The sequence below is a fragment of the Anopheles cruzii genome, chromosome 3 (genome assembly GCF_943734635.1).
Source record: "Anopheles cruzii chromosome 3, idAnoCruzAS_RS32_06, whole genome shotgun sequence".
NCBI lineage: Eukaryota > Metazoa > Arthropoda > Insecta > Diptera > Culicidae > Anopheles > Anopheles cruzii.
In genome coordinates this window covers 35074776-35097652 of record NC_069145.1, presented here as the reverse complement: position 1 = coordinate 35097652, position 22877 = coordinate 35074776, and the positions used below count along the sequence as shown (strand labels likewise).

The 22877-nt window shown below is 47.2% G+C and overlaps 4 protein-coding genes across 5 annotated transcripts; 2 read left to right on the top strand and 2 right to left on the bottom strand.

Annotated features, from left to right (window-relative positions):
• Positions 1-105: 105 nt before the first annotated feature.
• LOC128275655 (ER membrane protein complex subunit 1) lies at positions 106-3672 on the top strand. Its single transcript, XM_053014236.1, has 6 exons — positions 106-209; positions 282-1405; positions 1519-1539; positions 1844-2677; positions 2741-2893; positions 3016-3672. Exons 1-6 carry the CDS (start codon positions 106-108, stop codon positions 3579-3581), a joined length of 2802 nt encoding a protein of 933 aa, XP_052870196.1. The 3' UTR covers positions 3582-3672.
• Positions 3667-5402, bottom strand: LOC128275656 (uncharacterized). The gene is made up of 3 exons (XM_053014237.1): positions 5071-5402; positions 4063-5008; positions 3667-3994 (listed from the first exon to the last, which is right to left on the bottom strand). Exons 1-3 carry the CDS (start codon positions 5314-5316, stop codon positions 3918-3920), a joined length of 1269 nt encoding a protein of 422 aa, XP_052870197.1. The 5' UTR covers positions 5317-5402; the 3' UTR covers positions 3667-3917.
• A 612-nt stretch (positions 5403-6014) lies between these two features.
• LOC128271399 (kelch-like ECH-associated protein 1B) lies at positions 6015-20378 on the top strand. The gene is made up of 4 exons (XM_053008894.1): positions 6015-6117; positions 16816-17526; positions 17600-18282; positions 18351-20378. Exons 2-4 carry the CDS (start codon positions 16855-16857, stop codon positions 19747-19749), a joined length of 2754 nt encoding a protein of 917 aa, XP_052864854.1. The 5' UTR covers positions 6015-6117; positions 16816-16854; the 3' UTR covers positions 19750-20378.
• A 185-nt stretch (positions 20379-20563) lies between these two features.
• LOC128272558 (28S ribosomal protein S11, mitochondrial) lies at positions 20564-21408 on the bottom strand. Of its 2 annotated transcripts, none has more exons than XM_053010384.1 (3): positions 21114-21408; positions 20752-21049; positions 20564-20680 (listed from the first exon to the last, which is right to left on the bottom strand). In XM_053010384.1, exons 1-3 carry the CDS (start codon positions 21323-21325, stop codon positions 20573-20575), a joined length of 618 nt encoding a protein of 205 aa, XP_052866344.1. In that variant the 5' UTR covers positions 21326-21408; the 3' UTR covers positions 20564-20572. The 2 variants fall into 2 exon arrangements, with proteins under 2 accessions (XP_052866344.1, XP_052866345.1); XM_053010385.1 differs by having other exon boundaries at positions 20752-21054; positions 21134-21408.
• Positions 21409-22877: the final 1469 nt, after the last annotated feature.

Here is a 22877-nt window from a genome sequence, read left to right as displayed (position 1 = left end):
TCAGCTCTGTATTCGGAAAACGGGTTATTATTCTATTAACGAAACGCGTCTTGCTTTGCACAACGATTCGGCTGTGGCCAGAGAAAACGGTGGTGATAGCTCGATATGAAGCACCCCGGGATAAACGGGTGCTTTCGATGGTTTGTTTGGTTCGCGCTCGTAGTGAGCTGTGCGGGTTTGTTCGAAGATCAGATTGGAAAATTCGATTGGTAATTACCCTATCTAGAGAATTCCATTATCCTGTACCCGTTTCTTAATGCAGCCGAATTTGTATTTTCCAGGCGACAGCAATATGTTGGCAAGATTGTTCACGGTGCCTTCGATACCACTTCCGTTGATCGAATAATCGTGGCCACGGAGAGCAACGTGCTCGCTGCGCTGAGTGCCAAAACGGGTGAAATCCTTTGGCGTCAAATTCTGGAAAGTGGTACCCGGGGCGAGGTGAAACTGTTGCAAGTCACTAACCCGTCGGCCACCGGTGCCCGATTAAGTCGCGGTAGCCTCGGGCACGATGTAATAACGGTTACCGGAAGCCTCCCGGCACTGGTACGTGGCTGGAACTCCAATAGTGGAACCCTTGAGTGGGAATGGTCACTATTGCCTGCGGTAGCCGAAGAGGCCGCATTAGATGCTGTTTGGTTCGAGCACGACGGATTGCTGTACCACGTAGTTCCCGTTTGGGGGTCTCATCTCGAGGTGACGCCCTATCAAGCGGTGTCAGGGCAACAGGCCCGTGCTATGACCAGCCGCATCGCTGCTAGTTGGACTGCAAAGGAACGTTGCACGCTCGCCGGAACATTCTTTGTTTGTGCATCCAAAGAACAGTTACTCGCACTCGACCTAGTCTCGGACAGTAGTAGCAGTATTCTGTCGAAGCCCCTTGGTTCCGAAGCCGTCGGCCGTCCAAGGCCGGTCCGCGGAGAAGCGGCCGTAATACAGAACGGCCGTTACTACTCTCTTCGTTCGGATCAGAAACTGGTGTTCGGACCAAAGGATGCGGCCCTGGTGGATCGAACGGTGCATGGCGAAGAACCGATTCTACTGCAAGGTACGGTCGATCGGGTCAATGGCAGGCTTATCATAAACGCGCACCGCTTGCGTGACTTCGTACGGTTCGATGCGATCGAACTTAGCGTCGACTATAGCGAAACCCTGGGCGATCCGGAGTTGATTGGTGTCCGGTGTAAGCAGTCAACACCGGGAGGTGCTTCATCACGTTCCGCCGTCGGTCTTGTGTGCCGTATATTGCTGTCAGCTGAAGATGGCGCAATTGTGCTCATCCAACAGGGCAAGATCAAGTGGGTTCGGGAGGAAGCACTGGCGGAGGTGTCAACGGCAGACTTTCTCGATCTTACCCTTTCCGATGCGGAAGGAGCAATCGAGGAGGAACTCAATAACAAAAACGGTAAGTATCCCTTCGACGACCGCCAGTCCGTTGGGGGTCATATTGGTAACGGGTAGACCTATACTTTTTACTCTATTTCCTTCGCCACGAACCACGCGCGATGCTGAGCGAAGCTGAAGAAAATGGTTTAGAATGTGAGTGTTTCGCCAAGTCTGGATACTGGGGCCTCACCAAAATGAGGACCATTGGTTTGATCGTGTGTTAAGTAGCTTTCCGTTGACCGTAGAATCGTAGTCCAGATGCTCGCTTTAATCTTTTCAGTTGGTTTGCTTTTTATCCGCTTATTACGGCTTTATTGGCTGATGAAAGTGAAAAAAATCTCTGCAACGGTTACTTAGTTCATTGTGTTCTGTGTGCGCCTCGTCGTGTTTTATTCCCAAGCACGTAAAATACTTCCCCAACAGACCATTAAACCATGTTCTTTTCCTTCGTCATTAGGGGACGTTTTCGGCGCTCTCCAGCGCCGCATCGCCTCACAGGCGCTGCACGTCAAAAACGTGTTCCTGCAAATTCTCGGCATCGGTCCAGCCCCCTCCAAAGCGCAACGGGCCGGCCTCGTGCGGGACGACTTCGGTCTGCACAAAATGCTAATCGTTGTGACGGCCAGCGGAAAGGTGTTCGGTATCGATAACGTGTCCGGCAAACACCACTGGATCCGTTACCTGCCCACGTTCGCCGGGTTCGCCAATGGTCAACCGATGAAACTGCTAGTCCAGCGTACGTCCCGCTTTTATCCTCTCCCTGCGCAGTGTGTGGTGCTGGGGCGCGATCGTACCGTCTCGCAGAACGGGTTGCTCTATATCTTCAACCCAATCACGGGACAGCCAATATCCGGCGGAGGTGTCATCGAGCTACCGTACCGTGTCCAACAGGTAGCCTTGCTGCACGAAACCGGACCGGACTTTTTGAAGGGGCTACTGCTCCTTGACTACAACAACCAAGCTCACGTGGTCCCAGAATCGCTGGCCCCGCAAGCCGACAATTTCCACCTGTTCACAGCCAACCACAAAACGGCACAAATGGGCGGCTTTCTTGTGCAGTACAGGGAGGCACCAGGATCGGCGAAAGGGGAATTGATCACCACTCCTTCGTGGCAGATCGATCTAAGCGGTGGCAGTAAGCGCCAACAGATTGTTGCCTGCGAAGGCAAGAGTCCTATCGAGCACGTTCACTCGCAAGGGCGCGTCATGGCCGACCGGTCGGTGTTGTACAAGTACATCAATCCCAACTTAGTGGCGGTCGCTACCCACGGATTGGACAGTATTCACAGATGTAGGTCATGCCTATTCCGTTGATACGAAACCTTCATTAATGTCGTTTTCTTTGTTTTATCAGTCATCATGAACGTGCATTTGGTGGATGTGGTATCGGGTTCGATTGTGTTCTCGATGTCGCACAAGCGCGTCCGACCTCCACTGCACATGGTGCATTCGGAGAACTGGCTCGTATACTCCTATTACAATGAAAAAGCTCGTCGTACGGAAATCAGTAAGTATCCCACGTCAATCCGTTAATCCGTTATAGAGTGATACCTATTCCCGAAAGCGTCAGCGTTTCGTATTTCTTTCGTCGTTTTTCTGAGCCTTTGTTTTCCTGTTTCTTACCCTCAGCATCAATCGAGTTGTATGAGGGTAAAACGCAAACCAATAGCACCGTTTGGAGCTCACTCGACGCACCGCCTCTCCCGATGGTGGAGCGCCAATCGTACATTCTGCCCATGGCCGTCGCCTCGTTAAAGGAAACGATCACCGAAAAAGGCATTACTAGCAAACATATTCTGATCGGTCTATCGACGGGCGCCGTTGCCGAGATGTCCTGGGCACTGCTCGACCCCCGCCGGCCGGTCACTTCACCCGAGAAAGCGCGCGAGGAAGGCATTATACCGTACATGCCAGAGTTGCCTCTGCCCCACGAAATATTGATCAACTACAACCAGACGGTGGCCAATATTCGCGGGATGCACACGGCACCATCCGGGCTGGAGAGCACGTGTCTGGTGTTGGTGCACGGGCTCGATTTGTTTGTGACGCGTGTCTCCCCCTCGAAAACGTTCGATCTGCTGAAGGAAGACTTTGACTACTTTCTCATCACAATTGTACTGATCGTGTTGACCAGCACGTCGTGTGTCGTAAAGCAGCTTGCGTCAAAGAAAATTGTCAAGCAGGCGTGGAAGTAGTCGAGAAATCGGTTGAGAACAGAGAGTTACATGTACCACCAAAAAGACATTTAAATGAAGTTTTTGTTGTTTTATTTTAATTTATAATTTTGCGTGCTTTATTAAAATTTTACAAAGGAATCGTTTCACTCGTGTCGTTAATTTCAGCTGGTCTAACCGGTTATTTTTCCCGTGGTGTGGTGTATCAGTATTGGTTGGTATTCTCGTGGCTTTGAACGATTTCCTCGAAGTCTTGCTCAAAATTCAATTCTCACCAATTATGAACAGTTCTTTTAAATTATTATTTTTGCTATCTATAGCTAAAAGTAAAATTGAATCAGCCGACCCGACAGTAAGTTATCCTCCTGGCAACCGAGGCATTCTGTGATTTCCTCTTGTCAACTCCGTAACATCGTTTGGTGACGGGTTCATAGCTATAGTGTAGACAGACGAAAACATTTAGCGGAACATTCGAATGGAAGTTGTGTAGTTTTTTACTTACGTAGAACACGGCGGCGTTTGGCGCCTGTAGACTGCTGCTGCGGTTGCGGTGATCGATTCCGAGATGCGCTTCTTCTAGTGCCTACTCCCAGAGTAGTAATCGTAGATAGGTCTGAACTACTGCTGCTATCGAAAGCTATCGGTTCAATGTCGTTTCCACGTTGCTGCTGGTGCTGTTGTTGCAATCCACTGGGACCAGGTTCTGGCGAATCTTGGTTCGCAAGCTCCAGGCTCTCGGAAAAGTCGGGTATGGGCAGCAACTCCCTTCTCACATCGAGGGATTGAGAGCTTATGTTTATCGATTCCTTACTTGGATTCTGAATCTCTTGACTCGCCAACTCGATCGATTGAGAACTTATTGCATCTGAGTTTGATTCTGAAGCACTGCGGTCAGATTGACGTGCCACAAGAGAATCTTCTGCGAATCGAGGTTCTTCCTCGGCGGCTAAACCGCTCAACTGTCTGGCATTTGTGGCACGTGACTGCGATCCTGCTGAACGCCTTTCGTGCATTGGGGTACGTTCGGTCATTACATCGAAATTATCGTGCAGAAAAGACAAATTGTCTTGACGACTGTACCACTCGGCAATTTCGTCATACTTCCGTGCAAGATATGTTGACAACTGCACCGGGTTAGGGTACTCGCAGAACGTCATACGGTGGACCGGCGGAACCGCATTGAGTAACTTTTGTAGTTTCGCCTGCTTGGGAAGAGGCTTACGGATGAACGGGCGGTGGCTTGCGTTGATCCTGGTTTCCTCGGTGAGGATGAGCACATCTAAAGCAGCATACGGGTGGAAGTAGGGGTCTTCAAATTCGAACCCTTCGAAGAGAGCAACGAATTCTTCATTCCTCAGAAGGCTCCGTTGTGGAAAAATTTGCTTCGTAGGGTCGCCGAGCTTGCTTGGACTCGGCAAACACACTGCACATACAAGAAAGAGTTCGCCCTGCAAGGGTAAGCCATCCTAGTTAGCAACGAATCGAACGAATAGGTGGCGGAACTACGTACCTCTAGGAAACTTTTAAAACACTCGGTCGCGGCCGGTGTACCGATGAGGAACAAAAAGGGCGAGTACTTGCAACACCAGAAACACCTGGGAAACAGACAGTAAGACGCTCTCCGCGTTATATTTACGACACTTTTTCGGAACGTTACGGTCATTTTTGCGCGGCGCTGAAGCGGATGCCGATGGTCGAAGAGTTGCTGCCATTGGTTGTGAAAGCCGTTGCCAAAAGCGCGAATGATTTTCGCCATAATGTCAAAGTGCGCTTTGTTGACAGTGTCAAAAATCCCGTTTGCTATAAATTCTCTATTTTTCCAAATTAAATTTGTGATCTGCATCTTTTCGGAACGCTTTTGACGCAGGAAAGTAAATAAAGAAATAAATTTCAATGCAACAGTAATTTCAGTACTTATTGAAAACTATTTAATTGTATCGTACGCAGGAATTGTACCGTTACTTCCCGTTACTTGCCGTTACAATTTTCTTGACGTTTCTTCGTCTTGTTGTCTCGCTCGCACTATCCGCTGTCAGTTGCGCGACGAGCTCGAGAATCAGTTTGGAGTTTTCGTTCCTGGTAGATGTTGTAAATAAGTTTTTCGCCTGTCTATTGTGGCAAAAGTTCGTGTAAGTTGTAGCACTGTTCCCAGCGCGGGTTGGTGTGTCCCGCGGCTAGTGCTAGGGTGTAACGTGTTTGTGTCATTTGTGCAACAACGTGCGTGAAAGTTAGTGTACGTGATGTCGATGGTAGCAGGCTGGAAAAAGAGGAAGTGAGATGGTGGCAAAAGCAAAAGTGACCAGAATCGATTGCGGAATTGATGGTGATATTGCACTTTGAATCAGCTGCCAAGTGTGCGCGATTGCCAGTAAGCACGGCACGGACAGGCAATCTATAGTCAAGCACATCCGACTAAGCAGAGTGCACATCATCTCTCCGGGCTTGGCGGAAAACCTGCTAGTGGTGTGTGCGTGAGCATAGTTTTTTTGCTCCTCAACTTCAAGGCGGGCACACGCGGTGCGTAATTGTTCGCACGACCGATACACAAGCTTGCTCCGTAAGTAAACCCAACAACCCGCGGGCGGACGAAACAGTCGATTGCGCGGGGTCGTCGCTGTTGCTGTGCGAAGGTATTAGAGAACATACGTTCGTTCGCTCTCTGCAGACCACAAAAAGTCACTGCCGTTTGTAACACACACAATGCTTTCTCTGAGAAGCGAACAACTCTTGGGTTATGTAAATGATGAAAATAAAGTAGTTCAATTCCGTTTCTTGCAACGTCATCCAACAACGGCTTGTCTTTCGTTCATTGTCCACACAAACTTCCCACCTGTTATTGTAAACAAACGCCGTCGTGCAAGAAAAGACGGAGCGTCACTCGTGCTGTGGAATGCGATTGTGAACGGGAAAGACCATCCGGTTAAATATGACAACGTATACTAGGAGCGCCCGTAGATAGCCGAAAGATTGTTACACGGAAAATGTGCTTCGCCCTGCAGAGTGCGCCGCTGTTATTAATCGCCCAGCTCGGAACTTCATCTCTAGTTTACGTAGCTAAGCAATGAATCAGCACGATTAGCTCTTTAAATGTAGTCGTGTGGCGCGAAAAGCGGTTGCTCTGCTGCAATGGTGTACACAGTTAAAATTTCGGTTATCGTTCTTGCGAATAGGTGGCAGAAAAGTATCGCTGTGGTTTCCTGCTGTCCGAGGGGATGTTCCGGGATTCACACGAACGCACAGTCCGGCCGTTATCGTGATCACGTGCAGGTCCTGATCACGTGTAGATCACGGGCGCCACAAGATGATACTATCGAAGGGAACCCTTACGATCGAAGCATTCATCCCTTTTTTTTAGTAAAAGTAAAGTTTAAAAGCAATTTTCCGAGCGTTCGAGTGGAAAAGCTAAAGTTGTGGCGGCTGTGTCCGTCCACTGGCATCCTAAAAACATCAAGCATTCGATACTTAGTTCTCTGCCTACTACGTTATCTTATCTTCGGTAGAAGGGGGCACGAAAAATGAACAGTTTGATTACTCAAACTGCTAATGACGCGGATGTGAAAGGCAAACTTTCTTATAATTATATCGCGCACTTTCCATTTGGATGACTGATTATTATCACTGATCGTGCACGTGCACTGTCAAATAAAGATCATCTGAGCAAAGGACCTTAACTTTGCATCTGACTGAAATTCCACTCAGCTGTCTTTTCTAGCAGCGGGGTGCGACTGTTAACCTGAGTTGCGGTGTGGCCGCCGTTCGCTTACGCCGTTGAGTGCGCGATCGATCAGCGTGATTCAGCAAAACTGCCCACAAAATCAGCCGCCACCACCATTTACGCATCCCCATCGCATACGCGCGCCTACGTTGCTGTTGACGGTCCTCGGCTAAACCGATTGAGCGAACGGTTCCGATACCAAAGTTTTGCCGGTGTGTGCGGTCTGTTCGCGGATAAGTCCTTTTGGTGGTGTGCATCTCAGCCTGGATTTTAGTCTTTCGCTCAGCTGTTGTTGTCGGACATTCTTTTTATTGTGTTTATCAATCTGTCCATGTGATTTGAAACATTTGTGGTTACACGCTTCAACACACCGACCGGAGGAACGATGTGTACACTAAACAATTTTTTTGTTTTTAAAAAGATTACAAAAAGCATAGTGAAAAATAGTAGGCACAGGTATAATAGCGACCTATGATTTCCAATGTCGAACTACTGCCTACGTTGAACGTAAAAAAACGCGGGACTGAAATTGTAGCGCTATACATTGAAAATAATCGATCAACTGTGAACACTGTGAAAACTGTACGTGCTTATTGTTGCCGAATTTCTTCTGACTTCTTTCTGTGGGGTTATCTGAAGAGTAAGGTGTATGCCAGTCAACCGAAGATCATCGAAGAACTGAAAGCTAACATCACAGCGGAAATTGTTGTCAAAAACAATGAAAAATGCCTGGAAAAGGGCCGCTTTTTGTGTGTCTAATGGAAGCGGTCATTTTGTCGATATTATATAAGGCTGGCTAAAAAGTAATCCATTATTTTTGGGTGAGATTCAAAACATTATTAAAGATACTTCCGATGGTCCGATTTACGTCAAATATGTACCGTTTTGTTGGAAAATTTGTTGTCTTTTCAAAGATAGGCTTATCATGCCTCTTTTATAAAAGACTTAGTCGTTATTGGTGAAAAACTAGAGCGATTCATTTTTACAATCCTTTTTTGATCTCAGTTTTTCATCACTCAGGAAATTTTTTAATGCGCGAAAAAGGTGTCAATCGCTTAGTGCAAAGTCCGAACTATACGGTGGATGCATTAAAACATCCCAAACAAACTCCCGGACTTTCTGGCGAGTCACTAAAGACGACCGTAACATTTCGTTGTCCTGGTGGAACACAAAACCTCTTCCGATGACCGATTCTGGTCGTTTCTGGTCAATTGCTATCTTCGAATGGTGCAGTAATTGACAGTAGAGATCTGAATTTAGTGTTTGGCTAAACGGAAGCAACTCATAATAAACGATTCCTTTCAAGTCCCACCATATACCCATTAGAACTTTCCTAGCCGTTATTTCTGGTTTGGCCACAGGTGAAGCTGCTTCACCACGCTTAGACCAAGACCGATTTCACACAATATTGTCGTAAAAGGACCCATTTTTCATCCCCAGTACCCATCCGCTTAAGAAATGGTTCGATTTCATTCCGTTGGGCCAAAACTGTGCCGATGGCCATCATGTTTTTTTATGTAAATAGGGTGGCGCCCAAACATCGAGCTTCTTTGTGAATCCAGCTTTACGCAAATGGCTTTAAGCTATTCGATGATTGATCTTTAGCTCCTGGCCGATGCTCTGATTACTAACATGCCGATCAACTTAGGGTATTTCTGTGATTTTATCGACATTTTCGATGACGTGTCTGCCTAGGCTTTAACATCAAAAATAACTTAAACGTGTGAACGAAACCAAAATTTCACCCAGCTAGCTGTTAGAGTATCGGCACCATGAACACCATTCAAAATTTCAGTGGCCTAGCTTGAGTTTTCGCCTTTATCGGACAAAAAATGTAAAATGTACTGAATTTTCTCCGCGTTAACCTCCATTGTTAACACCATGTAACTCACAAACGAATAGAACAAACAAAGAACAATGAAAGAATTGTTTAAAGTGTAAAGTATCTGCTTTAAAACGAGCCTAGACTTGAAACTGTACGATCGATACTTCACAAGATATCGATCACTAAAGGCATCTACCGAAAAAATAATGGATTACTTTTTAGCCAACCTGATATTTTGAGTGAGTTGTCAATAAACGGCATGCTATACCCTAAAAAAATCTTGTACAGTTGTTAAAATCGACTGAAAAATGGCGGAGTTGTTTAACATTTAAATAGTATGGATCATGATGAGGAGGCTCCCTGTACACTTGAGATATTTGATCATTTGAACTAAATTCGACTTTATTTTTTCCCTTTGTAGTTCAAACATAATTGTTCAATACTCAAGCATAAGGCATTTCATTTTATTTCAGTATAAATTGACAGCTTGACAGAAATGTAACTGTCTTTTTTGCCAAACGTTATGTATGGTAGCGAAACGTTGTTCCATTTCATGGATCGCCGTCGATCTTGTCGTTGTTCTCTACGTAAATGCTTCCACATTATAAACTGCTACTTTGTTGTTACAAGCAAATCTTACTTTTACTTTGTTGCTGTGATTCATGCTCACTGTGAAATGTTTACACATTTTTGTGAAAAAAATAACCTACCGTCTGGCTCGAGTGACTTGGTCGCACTTGGTACTACAGTGGCCTATTTTTAGGATCCAAGATGACCGGCAAATTATTACGCCATACCACCAGCAGTGTTCCTAGCGCGATCGTACAAGTTTTATCCTTTTTCTGGCTTTCTTGCCTTTACTCTACTCCACATGACAACACAACACAAACTCTTCGTAGAATATCTGTGTGATTATGGTTTTGTACTAAACAAACTTAGATAGTATACATTTGAAACCAAATCTTATATCCATTTTGTTGTTGAGGAACAGTAAAAGATAGAAAAATTGAACTTGTATTCCTTCCGATGTTCTGTTTTCATGTTCTGTTACTGAACTCTTTGATACATAATAGTTAGGCTTGATATATTTGCATTAAATCTAAAAGTAACCTGATATAATAATATAACGACAATCATTACTTCACACATTGTTAATGTTCGACACTTCCTGATGGACGGACTGAAGATCCTCGTGTTAAGCGTGTGTGCCGCGTCGGATAAATGTACGATGGAGTGGAGCTGTTGGTCTGTTGTTGCGATTGGCCGTCGCTCGCTTGTTGACCAAGAAGCTCGATTCAGCATGACTTGCACCAATTGGGAGGATAAGGCACACATGCGAAAACATAACTACAAACACAAAAACGCTCAGTACACTCGGTACTCAACTAAAAAAGTGTCGTAAATGAAGGAAGTAGAAGCTCGAAAGTGAATGTTAATTCTCAGTACAATGTATGCCTTTACGTATGACAATTCACAGATAAGAACGTCGGTTTGAGACCACTTTAGACATGCTGTTGCGCTGCTTATTGAAGCTTTTCAGTATTTGTTATTGCAGTCTTCCTAACCGCACCAGAAAAAAAATTTCTAGTAATAATCGGTAACCTAATCGTCGTCAACGATATCCCGAAGTGCTAGGAACCTAGGAATGAATCTTATTTTCAAAACACTCCAAACAGTGCATAATTGCCGTTGAAAGCCTCCCCTTCGTTTTCTGCTCCAAACTAATTGGAGTGATCTACAGAAATGACATCTGGTCGGCGGGGCGATCTATCACCACCATGAGAAGGTACTTAAAACCTAAATCTAATGATGATGCTATCATTTTTTATCGCCTTTTTATCTAACATTATCGCACGCTGCGTGCCCGAGCGGCCGTGATAAGCAAAGTTCGTTCATTGCAGAACTGTGGGGCTGATAAACTTCTCGCGCCGCAGCACTGCCGCGCTCCGTAGATAGCGCAATGTAACGGTGGAGGGGTCAGATTGAGGTTCCAGTGTAATGCGAAACTTCACAGCAAACGGTGCGGACCGTGCGAGGCAATCAACCAATTCACGCCAAACAGGTTGATTTTGCCCACAAAGCATTTGCCAAACAATCCTTTCCCCGGATGTGCCTCGACTGATTTCTACTACCGGCAAAAGGTGCAGGTGTGCCTCCGAATGTGCTGCGAACGCTGGCCAGATCCGACCGCAAGTCGCCCGGTGATCGTTTCTGCGCAATCTGTCTGGCCGGTGAGTGGGTTCAGATAACTGACCGTTTGTGGTGTTTTTTGGCGTAGCACGTGTGGGAAATGATCCTCATCTGCATCTACTGGTGCTGGTGCTTCGATGGGCATACGCTGCATGCGTCTGTTTGTAAATGAAGAACATGAATGAATGTAGAACTCAAAATTATACAGTGAAATGTCACATCAACAGCATTGGAGCAGCTGTAGGTGATAGGCTGTCGTACTGGTTAAAAGGTCACACTATCGCTCCTGTTGAAACAAATGGTGACACTCACTGAAATTTGTCGATTCAAGAAGTCGCAGTTAACCCGTGGCAGAACGTATAATGTTGGGTTGGCTAAAAAGAAATCCATGTTTTTCACGATGGATGCCTTTAGTGATCGATATCTCGTGAAGTATCGATCGTACAGTTTCAAGTCCAGGCTCGTTTGAAAGGCTGATACACTTAAATGCTTTCATTGTTTTTTGTTTGTTCCATTCGTTTGTGAGTTGTTAACAGGGTGTTAACAATGGAGGTCAACTAAGAGAAAATTCAGTACATTTTACAGTTATTCTTCGAAAAAGGTGAAAATTCAAGCAAGGCTGCTGAAATTGTGCATGGTGATTATGGTGCCGATACTTTAAAAGCTAGTAATGTGTAATTTTGGTTTCGTTGACCCGTTTCGGTTTTTATTGATGTTAAAGATGCACCTCGCCCAGGCAGACCCGTTATCGAAAATTTCGACCAAATCACAGAAATGATCAAAGTTGATCGGCATGCATCGATCAGGAGCGGAGTAGTCAGAGCATCGGTCAGGAGCTGAAAATTAACTATCAAATAGGTTTAAGTCATTTGCACAAAGCTGGATTCACAAAGAAGCTCGATGTTTCGGTGTCACACCAATCAACACAAAAAAGTGATAGATCAAATTGCCATCTGCGAAGTTTTGGCAAAACGGAATGAAATCGAACCATTTCTTAAACAGATGGGTACTGGGGATGAGGAATGGGATAAATACGACAATACTGTATGAAAATGATCCTGGTCTAAGCGTGGTGAAGCAGCTTAACCAGTGGCCAAACCAGGACTTACGGCCAGTAAGGTCTACTGGGTATATGCTGTTACTAGAAAGGAACCGTTTATTATGAGTTGCTGCCGTGTGGTCAAACACTAAATTCAAATCTTTACTGTCAATAACTGCACCGTTTGAAGCTAGCGATTGGCCAGAAATGGCCAGAATCGGCCAACGGAAGAGGTGTTGTGTTCCATCAGGACAACGAAATGTTACGCACGTCTTTAGTAAGTGTCCGGGAGCTTGGTTGAGACATTTTGATGTATCCACCGCATAGTCCGGACTTTTCACCAAGCGATTGACACCTTTTCCGCGCATTACAAAATTTCCTGAGTGATAAAAAACTGAGATCAAAAAAGGGTTTGTGAAAACGGAATGCTCAAGTTTTTCGCCAATAAAGACTAAGCCTTCTACAAGAGAGGCAATCTGAAGGTTTTTTTTAAAAAGGCAATCAAATTTCCAAAAAATAGTGCATATTTGACGCAAATCGGATAATTGAAAGCATCTTTAATCAAGTTTTGAAATTCACGCAAAAAATTCGATTTCTTTTTAGCCAACCTAATATTTCTAACACCGCAGGATCTTAGCAGGACACTAAGGCAGGAATTCGTGACTCGAAAGCCGTGGCATTTTGTTCAACTAATGAAAAAAAAAACATAATATCAACTGTGAGGTCATTATGCAAAACTAGAGGCAGACGAAACGTCCGATTGCGTCCTGTAGCGTCCGCCTCAAGTAAGGCACTTTCTGTCAGTTCGCCCAATGGTTCGGGCGTCGAGTGTGTTGTTATGGGCGCTGATAGGGTGTAAAAAATTGAATCATTTCGCGGAAACACGCTCATTCTTCGATTGCACGTAGCATCTCGCTCAGGAGCAAAACACAGACTGGTGAATCGCGACGCAAACCGATTTGTTCACCGAAACGCCCTATCTCGATAGTTATCGGGTTATCGCCGGGGTGTTGATGAGACGGTGGCGATAGCACAAACAAAAATGAGCGAAACTAGTGACTATGGCCGGGGTGTGGAGACGAATGCCGTTCCTAACAGCAGCAATGATGAACTGTGTTAAGAATTGTTACAAGGTAACGTTGTGCAGCGATAAGCGATTAAAACACGTGGCAATAAAAGACACATGGCCAGAAATCGTAAAGGAAAGAGAGAGAGAGAGAGAGAGACAGAGAGACAGAGAGACAGAGAGAGAGAGAGAGAGAGAGAGAGAGAAATAGAGAAACAGAGAAAGAGAATAGGAGAATCAACGTCGATCGATCGATCGATCGATGGATCCGTTGATTAGAAAGTGGAGCCAATGAACGTGGCAGAGCTGTGACCGTGAGGAACTGCGCTTGATCCACGCTTCGTTCCCGCGCCCAGTTCAAGGCCGCGGCTCAAGGACTTGAGGAAGGAGCAGTGTTTGATTACGTTTGCGCGACTCTCACATCGAGCATACTATCTCGTCGTGCGTACTGTTTTTGTGACTGAAAAGAAACAAAAAATCGAACGCCATCCACGGAAAACATTATCTGTAGCTCCGTTTCGCAAACGAAAAGTCAACGAATGTATGTGAAGTTGAAAGCACGATCCTTGTTGTGTTCTAAGTGAGGGAACATACCAGCCGTGCAGCGTATTTTCCAGTATTAGCAACAATAACCCGACATTAGCTGATTAACGTATTGGCTTGCATTGAAAGTGACAGTTTCAGTTCCTGTGCGATGCTTTCGCGAGCAACAAAACGATCACAAAAGTGTCCCAGTGAAACTCCCCGGTGCACCGGGCGTAGACCAATCCGTGATGGAAACTGATAGTGGATCCCCATGGAAGTGCGTCAAAAGCGCAACGGGCGCGGAAGTAGGGGGATTCTACGGTAAAACAAACAAAAGACCCCGCGACTGTACGTCACACGACACACACATCGCACGATGACAACGCACGATTTAAGCTCTCTGCGCCGTTCGTTGCCACCATCTGCGTTTCTTCGTCGCGCGGTGACCTTCCGCTCCGGTACCGATTTTGAGGCTCAAACGCGCCCATCGCCCATGGCAGAAGTTGCTGCTCTGATAAGAGCGAAAAAAGGAAACCACGTCCACTCTTTCCATACATCCTGTTTAGCACTCCCGTTTCCCAGCGCAGAGCTTTGGTGCTGATTACACGAGCTCTCTCTGGTACCGGGAGGGATGCGAATGGACGCCAAAATGCGAGAAGAATCGTCACAAACCTTAAATCGATGACGATGGCCCTCGGCTAAAATGAAGGTGGATGAGTTGTTCTAATATCTGAAGTATTTATTATAAGAAAAACAACGGTTCAACGGGCAAGGTAGCCTGATTGACAACATAACTGAGAATTTAGAACTAACACTAATCAAAGTTGGCGAAGAGCCCATAGCCGAATACACGAATTAAGCAGTAACATGGATGAAACAGTTACTAAAAAGAGATGAAAGCAGTACTACTTGAACCAACCGTCTACTTTTCGAAGGGACGTAAAAAAGTTCAATACAAAACAGTAGTTCACCGGTTCACTAGAAGCTCTTTGTTGCCATTGACTACTTTATCGACTCCATTGATCCACACAAGGCACTATTTGTTTAGAAATAGCTTGTTGTAAACTCTCAGGCAATTTTTAGATTCCTTAGATTCGAAGATTTGAGTCAGTTTGATCCTATCCATTGCTTCGTTCAATTTTTCGCTTCGGCTCGGTTTCTAAGATTACCTAAAGTTGATGTGGTGGACTAAAAAAATGCTAACCCAAAAATGCAATCTGTCTCAAGACAAAAACTCCTTTCCACAGACGAAAAACCTTCCGTGGTTAAGACACATGCAAAAAATGACAACCTACGAAGACATTGTTTACACAATTGCATTTGCCGGGCAGATATTGGGTACGATTGAAACTAGGCTGGATTGTGAAGGCACTTTTTGAGTTTAAATAGCTGTTACCTTGCTTCCACTCTAGTGGCTCTTTCTTTTTGCATTTTTTGAATGCGGTGTCGTTAATTGCACTTTCTCCAAACAAAAAGTACGCAAAATTTTAAATTGCATCGAAGCCTTGTCTTTGCATTCGTTCGTGATGACAGATGAAAAGAAGAATCATCGGTCCAGACCGTCGGAACATGGGTAACGCTTTAAGCCAACGGAATGTTCATCATTGCCGCTCTGGTTTTCCCCACTTTACTCTCTCCACATCAACCTTTATCTGTTCCGTTTGATTACTCATGGGCTGACCTCATGGTCGATTGGCGCTCTCGTCTGCTCGAAGAAGCCAAAAATTAGATCGGTCGAGTTGTCCTGGTCTGCCACAGAGATTCCTTCCATCGATCGCGATCGTGCGCCTTCGTGCATCAGCTCGTTACGTTCCTTTACATACCGTTGTGAACCCTACCACGCTCCCTGGGTCCATCTGAACGCCCTGAGGAGACCTTGCGGGATGGTTCGTCGTCCACCATTTTCATGACATGATGACCCAATAGAAGCCTGACGAGACGTATACACTGATAGATAGTGTGGTCTTCGCACGGACAGGACCAAATCTCGAATCTGAGCATCTTCCTATCGAATGCGACTAAGAGGGTTTCGTAAGTTTTGAACAGAGTCCATGTCACAGATGCGTATGTCAGCCCTGAAGGTTCTGTATAGCCCCAGCTTCGACGGTCTCAACGCGAGATGTGAGCGAAATAGTTGCTTCAAACTGCTAGCTCCCATCCGCCGTCGCTGCCGCATGTCGCTATTAGTGCTCACCTTTGACCCTACATAGGTGAGGCTCGTGACGACTTTGAGCTTTCGGTTTCAGCCAATTGGTAACGGTTGAAAGCCATTGATAAAAAATGTTATTACTGTAAATGTAATGTGTATAACACATTCATAAACAATGCGAATGCATTATAAATCCTACGGATCTGACCAACGATTTATCCATTTACTTAATTTTCCTCTAAAAAGATTATAATCTGAACAGTACTTCGTGGTTTTTTAATCTTCGCCAAACGACAATGTTCCATTTTCGTCGTAGTCATGATCAGAAAAAATAAACTGCCAACATTGTCAATCCAAGTAAGCATGTCGGTTCTAATGAACCTTTGTGTGAATTTTCAAAACTAAACTTTGGGCGGAATGAAATTTTCGGGGAAGAAATATTTATTTTTCCAAAAATGATACTACTCACTTATCCGTCAACTACCAAACGCCGAGTGGTCCTGCCCTCGAAACAGAGAGCCAACTCCATCTTCTTACGTCGGCCGTTCTTTCATTGGTTCATTTGAGGGTTCAGTAAAAGCTAGCGTAAAAAGATGGCCCAATATATTTTATTCGAAGTAGTGAGTGTACAGTTGATGATTAATGCCGAATACCGCGACCGCACAATCCATACTAGATTGACCGAGCAACGGAGAGATAATGATTTGTTTCGTCTGACGCATAGTTTCTCATTGTTTCGTTCACAGTCCCCGGATTGGATAGCAAACCGGACGTCGTTGTCTGCCATGGAAGCGGCCTCCGCTGGCTATGCCGATTGTTTCGGCAGCGGCGGACCGAACCTAGTCGGTGGAGCCGCCGGAGTTGAACGTGTTCACATGACAGCCGGCCAGAGTGTGCCAGGGGGATGCTCTCTGACCGGGGCAGATGGCAGCGCGTCCAGTGGTCTGCACAGTGGCGGCATCGCACCCAAGGAGGATCTCGGCGATATGACCTTCTTCATATCGAACTTTCCCCGCGAAGTGCTCAAAATGATGTTCATGATGCGATCCCACCACATGCTGACGGACGTGGTGCTGGAGGTGGAACAGGAAACGTTCGACGCCCACAAGGTCGTCCTGTCCGCCGCCAGCCCCTACTTCAAGGCCATGTTTACGGGCGGCCTGAAAGAGTGCGAGATGACACGGGTGAAGCTGCAGGGCGTCTGCCCGACGGCGATGGCCCGGATTCTGTTTTTCATGTACACCGGCCACATCCGAGTAACGGAGCTGACCGTTTGCCAGTTGCTGCCGGCGGCCACCATGTTCCAGGTGCCGAATGTGATAGACGCGTGCTGTGAGTTTCTGGAGCGCCAGCTCGACCCAACCAACGCAATCGGTATCGCGAACTTTGCCGAGCAACACGGCTGCGAAACGCTGCGCCAGAAGGCGAACCAGTTCATCGAACGTAATTTTACGCAAGTAAGTAACCGCGTGCCCGCACCGGTGTTTTTGGTGCCCCGTAAAGACCTCTGCTTCTCCGATTCCTGCTTAGATCTGCCGCGAGGAAGAGTTCCTACAGCTCTCCATGATCCAGCTGATATGTCTGATCCGGAAGGACGAGCTGAATGTACAGGGCGAACGGGATGTGTACGATGCGGTGCTGAAGTGGGTCAAGTACGACGAGGAGAATCGGTACCCGCGGATGGAGCACATCCTTTCGGCCGTTCGCTGTCAGCTGCTCACGCCCAGCTTCCTGAAAGAGCAGATGAAGAACTGCGAGGTACTGCGAAAGGCGCCCGGTTGCCGCGAGTACCTGGCCAAGATCTTTCAGGACTTGACGCTCCACAAACGACCGGCCGTTCGGGAGCGCAAACCCAACACGACGCGCATGATTTTCGTCGCCGGCGGCTACTACAAGCACTCGCTGGACATGCTCGAGGGTTACAATGTGGACGACAAGGTGTGGCTGACGCTGCCGAAGCTGACGGTTCCGCGTTCCGGGCTTGGGGCGGCCTTTCTCAAGGGCACTTTCTATGCGGTCGGTGGGCGAAACAATTCTCCCGGTTCGTCCTACGACTCGGACTGGGTCGATCGGTACAATCCGGTGACGGAAACGTGGCGCCCCTGTTCACCGATGTCCGTGCCACGGAACCGTGTCGGTGTGGTGGTGATGGACGAGCTGCTTTACGCGGTCGGTGGTTCGTCCGGCTCGGACTATCACAACACGGTCGAATAGTAAGTACCTAAGCGGCCCAATTGGGAGGACCCGATCGATATTGACGGTCGTCTTTTTTCCCCCCCAGTTACGATCCGGAAACGGATCGCTGGACACTGGTGCAACCGATGCAAGCGAAGCGGCTGGGCGTCGGAGTGGCCGTCGTCAATCGGCTACTGTACGCGTTTGGTGGCTTCGACGGCAAAACGCGGCTCGCGTCGGTAGAGTGTTACCATCCGGAGAATAACGCCTGGACACCGGTTCCGCCGATGTGCTACGGTCGCAGTGGGGCCGGTGTTGCCGCCTTGCACCAGTACATTTACGTGGTCGGTGGGTTCGATGGGACGAGGCAGCTGGCATCGGTCGAGCGGTACGACACGGAGCAGCAGTGCTGGGAGATGGTGGCCCCGGTGCGGATAGCCCGTAGCGCTCTCTCGCTGACCGTGCTCGACGGTCGGCTGTACGCGATCGGAGGCTACGATGGGCAGGACTTTCTGACCATCGTCGAGGTGTATGATCCGGTGCGGGACGTGTGGGACGAAGGTACCCCGCTGACGTCGGGCCGGAGCGGGCACGCATCTGCGGTCATCTACACGCCATCGTGCATCTCCAGCTACATGGAAAGCTTGAACCTGGGTGAGGAGAAGCGCAACAACTCCGGTGGCCGACCACCGGCCGCCCCAGACTCTTCATCCTCTCCGCCCTCATCTTCCGGAGCTGGTGGTGGTGGTGCTGGTGCCGGTGGGTCTGGAGCAGGAGGCGGCCGGGGGGGTCCTAGAGATGGCGGAACGGCGGAACCAGTCAGTGAGGAGGACGAGGAACAGTTTGCCATGGATACCGATTCTAGTCAAGGGGAATGTGATAAGGAGGCCGCGGGCAGCACGGTGGCGTTGGATCCGCAAAGTGTCCCACCCGAAGGGGCACCACCTCCTGACGTATGGCTGGTCGCAGAACCTCAGTCGGCACCACCCCAACCAACGACGATACCACCGGCTCCTTCGCCCCGGGTTTGTCTCGGCCGTGGTGGTGGTCCGGGAGGGGTGCTCCAATGTGGACTAACGCGTCGCGTACTTTCCTGTCGCCGGTCGAAACGGAGCCAAGAGAAAGATCGCAGCCAGCAGCCGAAGAGTCACAAACGCAGCTGTTCGGTTGGAAGCAACAAAAATACCCTAACCGTCGCGCCGTGTACTAGTAAAAGCAAACGGAAAGCGTCCCTCAACTCGTCGCCCACCGATGACTGTCCGTTGGTGCGATTGGTAAAGAAGCGCTTCACCTGCTTCATGTCGGCAATCGTTTCGCCTACTTCATCGAACAGCAGCCCGACGCCGGCTGTGATGGCGAATAACGCCTCGATGCCATCCCACGGAGACGCAAACGACGACGACGACACGACCTCCCGAACCCCTGCCGAACAGTGTTCGTTACCACCCGTGCCAATTGCACCCTGCCCACCGGTCGTTCGTCGAACGCCCAGTTCGAAATTATGACACAAGAGACAGCAATTATGCGCCCACTTAATGTATCGTCTTAATGTAGCGTCTTCTTAATGTATCGTCTTCCCGCGCTGTCACCTAACCGAGCTGTCGATCTAGAAACGAATCTGACAAACCATGCAGAACCAAGGGGCTCCCTGCGAACGCAGCAGCACGACGCGCGTTTCCCCAGGTTACGGGCGAAAACGTGCAATTTTTTGAGCTTCCAAATTCCTCGACGACATTCCGTTCAATCGTAGCAGTCGAGAAGAACCAACGCATAAATACCAACGCAACCAACCAAACGTACTGTAGAATAGTGAACGGGAGCAAAAGTAGGCGAGAAAGCATATAGAGAGAGAGGCTTCCGGAGTAAAAAAACACACAACAGGACGATTTTCCGGTATCGAAAACTCGCGATACACGTCCCTGCCTCTAGGTTGCCTTCCCTGTTTATACGTAGCGGGTATCCGATTGCAAAAACCCGAACTTTCCCGAAACGTTAACCACTGGCGGGACATCGAACTTGTTCTGGGGTGTCTATCGGTGTGTCTTATACCGTGTATAAGACCGATGGAACCACGCTCGAACTAATCTCGGACTCATTGTCGTTTCCGGTGTGAGTTACACTAGTTTTTGTGAAGAGTCGCACATGCAATCTTCCTACTTCCATTGGGAGGAATCAATTTAGAAGAAATGTTTCCTAGGGTTACTGTGTACGTTTTAATAAAATGAAACCCAAAGCACAACATTCGTCGCTTCGTAAGTTAGGTTTCCCGATGAAACGGACGTAAAGAACGATCTATATTTTCCGTACACGTGCAACAACCATGGACAGTTACAGCTTTCGTTGTTTTCTAGGGCGCGGCGGATTCCACGAGACGGGCGTCGTGTCGGTGATCGAGATAATGTTCAAACCTGCCATCTCCAGGCCCTTGATGGCGGACTGAAAAATGTAAAAGCATGATCAGTATCGTCACAGCAGAATCCACATATTAGGCGGAAGTAAGGCATTACCATCCGTCCCGGGCCCAGGCCGCGCACGGTAACGCGAACCGTTTTGTAGCCACGCTCGAGCGCCTTGTTGCTGATGCTGATGGCCGTGGCCTGTGCGGCAATGTTGGTGCCTTTGCGCGTGTTTTTGAACCCTTCGATGCCACACGAACGGATAAACTGTGGCACTCCTTTGGCATCGGTGATGCTGATGATCGTATTGTTCGGCGACACGCGTATGGCGCAGATTGGAATATCGTTGAATGGCACTCCGTTGAACAGTGTGGACGGCGTGTTGGCATCGGGAAACAGATTCACTTTCCTATTCAGTCAGACACACCCCACGTCAGTGCTAATGCATCAAGTGTAGTTTAGTTTGTTGTTACCTATCGGCATCGTTGTAACCGATCATCGTGTCGATATCAATTGACCGCTCTCCGATGGTGCCTTCGTCTTTGCTGGGCAACGAAGCCAGCATTGCTTTGCGGTCTTCCACTTTGCACAACACACCCGACCGATGTATTGCTCGCCCGTTAACGCCAGTCAGTAACGCACATCGTGGGACCACCGACGACAAAAGTGGCCGGAACAGGGCCATCTTGTGGTAGAAAAATCAAATCGTCTCCCGGAGAAATTCCCAAATCACCGGTTCCGCCGATCGAAGAGTGCTCTGTTTACGCAATGAGCTGAGAGGAAGAAGTGTCAAAACAAAAGAAAGAAGAAGAGAAAAAAGAGAGGAAGAAGTGTATAAACAAAAGTGACAGTAAAGTGTAGATTTAATTTAATTTAATAATTTTACATAGCAGTCTTCGGAGCGAATTTTCATTGTTCGCGTTGCCAATAAATACAAGATGACTCCTTGTACATTATTTCGAAAGAAAGCGCACGAAACTGACCAACGTGAGCTTATCTATGCGGCTCGCGGGATCTCAGTTTGCTACTCACTCACAGAGGGCGCGCGCAAACAATGAGAAGTACCAAATATTGGGTAAACAGTAAAGTCTCGTGATCATCGAAAGAGATAAATTTGTTTCCTCACCTTTTTCTTGTGAAAACTGAATTGAATGGTCGTCAGAAAGTAGAAGGCGTAAATTATGTGACGAATCCATAAAACCTTCAAATTGGTAGCAAATTATAATAATTTTTTCATTCGCTTTAAAAATTAGTCGATTGCGTTAAATTTCACCTTATTCAATCCGAATATGCCAAGAATTAGGTTTCAAAACTATGTAATGTCCAAGGGCAAGTATGGTATCATGGTAATATCCCAAGAAGATGAGAAATATTATCATATACTTATACGTGGCGTACAGATATACATGTAATACAAACCTTTTTTACTTTATGGCGTCACGGCGATGTGAAACAACTACTTTCGGATACTAGGGTGATTGAATTAGACGCGCTGATAAGAACTGTCCCGTCGACTTACAATGACGAATTTGTAATTTTATAATGAAAAATAATAAGTTCCGCGTACGCATAGTAAGAACAATAAGGAAATGTTTAGACTAGCTAGTTTAATAAATACGATATCTCTTCTCTGTATTTGATCCTGCTTCAGCTATACCCATCGAGAACCACCAATAGACACAGCTTTTGCTTCCATGTTCTTCATCAGGATTGTTCATCAAATAGCAAATGTATGGAAGTGGAAGAGACAAAAGGAATCAGACAGAAAGAGAGAGAGAGAGTGAGAGAGAGAAAGAAAACGATTGTTTGATAAAGCAGTCAATGTCATCAACTAATCCTTACCGTTCTTTTCCAGCTCAAAACCCAAATCATCACCCATTTTCCGGCACTTCCGGAAAGTAGAAAAGTGAGGTTCCTTTCTTCTCTCTCCGTCTCTGTCTCTTTCAAGTTTCCCTCTCTACGATCGGCAGCTTCGATCGATCGATCGTTGCTTTTGTCGGTCAGATCCCGGACGACATCCGGCTCGGATCCGCGGATTCGGAACAATCCATCCACCGGCGTTACATTAAGGTGCGGTTAGGCAAACTTCTTATTCTCATTCGCGCCAAGGGCCATGTTCCTATTCAAGAATGCGCACACGCTGCACACGTTTGCTTATATATCACATCGGGAGAGAAGCTCCACAAGAGGGTTACGAGCGTGCTTAAGAGTGATGTGATTGATGTTGATCAACCTTC

Excerpts from the sequence above, each read along its gene's own strand:
- LOC128271399 (XM_053008894.1), top strand. The coding sequence starts at position 16,855 with ATGGAAGCGGCCTCCGCTGGCTATGCCGATTGTTTCGGCAGCGGCGGA. Across the intron at positions 17,527-17,599 it reads TCGAACGTAATTTTACGCAA|ATCTGCCGCGAGGAAGAGTT; the intron begins GTAAGTAACCGC and ends ATTCCTGCTTAG. Across the intron at positions 18,283-18,350 it reads TATCACAACACGGTCGAATA|TTACGATCCGGAAACGGATC; the intron begins GTAAGTACCTAA and ends TTTCCCCCCCAG.
- LOC128275655 (XM_053014236.1), top strand. The coding sequence starts at position 106 with ATGAAGCACCCCGGGATAAACGGGTGCTTTCGATGGTTTGTTTGGTTC. Across the intron at positions 210-281 it reads CAGATTGGAAAATTCGATTG|GCGACAGCAATATGTTGGCA; the intron begins GTAATTACCCTA and ends TGTATTTTCCAG. Across the intron at positions 2,678-2,740 it reads ATTGGACAGTATTCACAGAT|TCATCATGAACGTGCATTTG; the intron begins GTAGGTCATGCC and ends TTGTTTTATCAG.
- LOC128272558 (XM_053010384.1), bottom strand. The coding sequence starts at position 21,325 with ATGGCCCTGTTCCGGCCACTTTTGTCGTCGGTGGTCCCACGATGTGCG. Across the intron at positions 21,050-21,113 it reads GGTTACAACGATGCCGATAG|GAAAGTGAATCTGTTTCCCG; the intron begins GTAACAACAAAC and ends CTGACTGAATAG. Across the intron at positions 20,681-20,751 it reads GCCTGGGCCCGGGACGGATG|TCCGCCATCAAGGGCCTGGA; the intron begins GTAATGCCTTAC and ends TACATTTTTCAG.
- LOC128275656 (XM_053014237.1), bottom strand. The coding sequence starts at position 5,316 with ATGGCGAAAATCATTCGCGCTTTTGGCAACGGCTTTCACAACCAATGG. Across the intron at positions 5,009-5,070 it reads GTTTTAAAAGTTTCCTAGAG|GGCGAACTCTTTCTTGTATG; the intron begins GTACGTAGTTCC and ends TTACCCTTGCAG. Across the intron at positions 3,995-4,062 it reads CAAACGCCGCCGTGTTCTAC|CTATGAACCCGTCACCAAAC; the intron begins GTAAGTAAAAAA and ends TCTACACTATAG.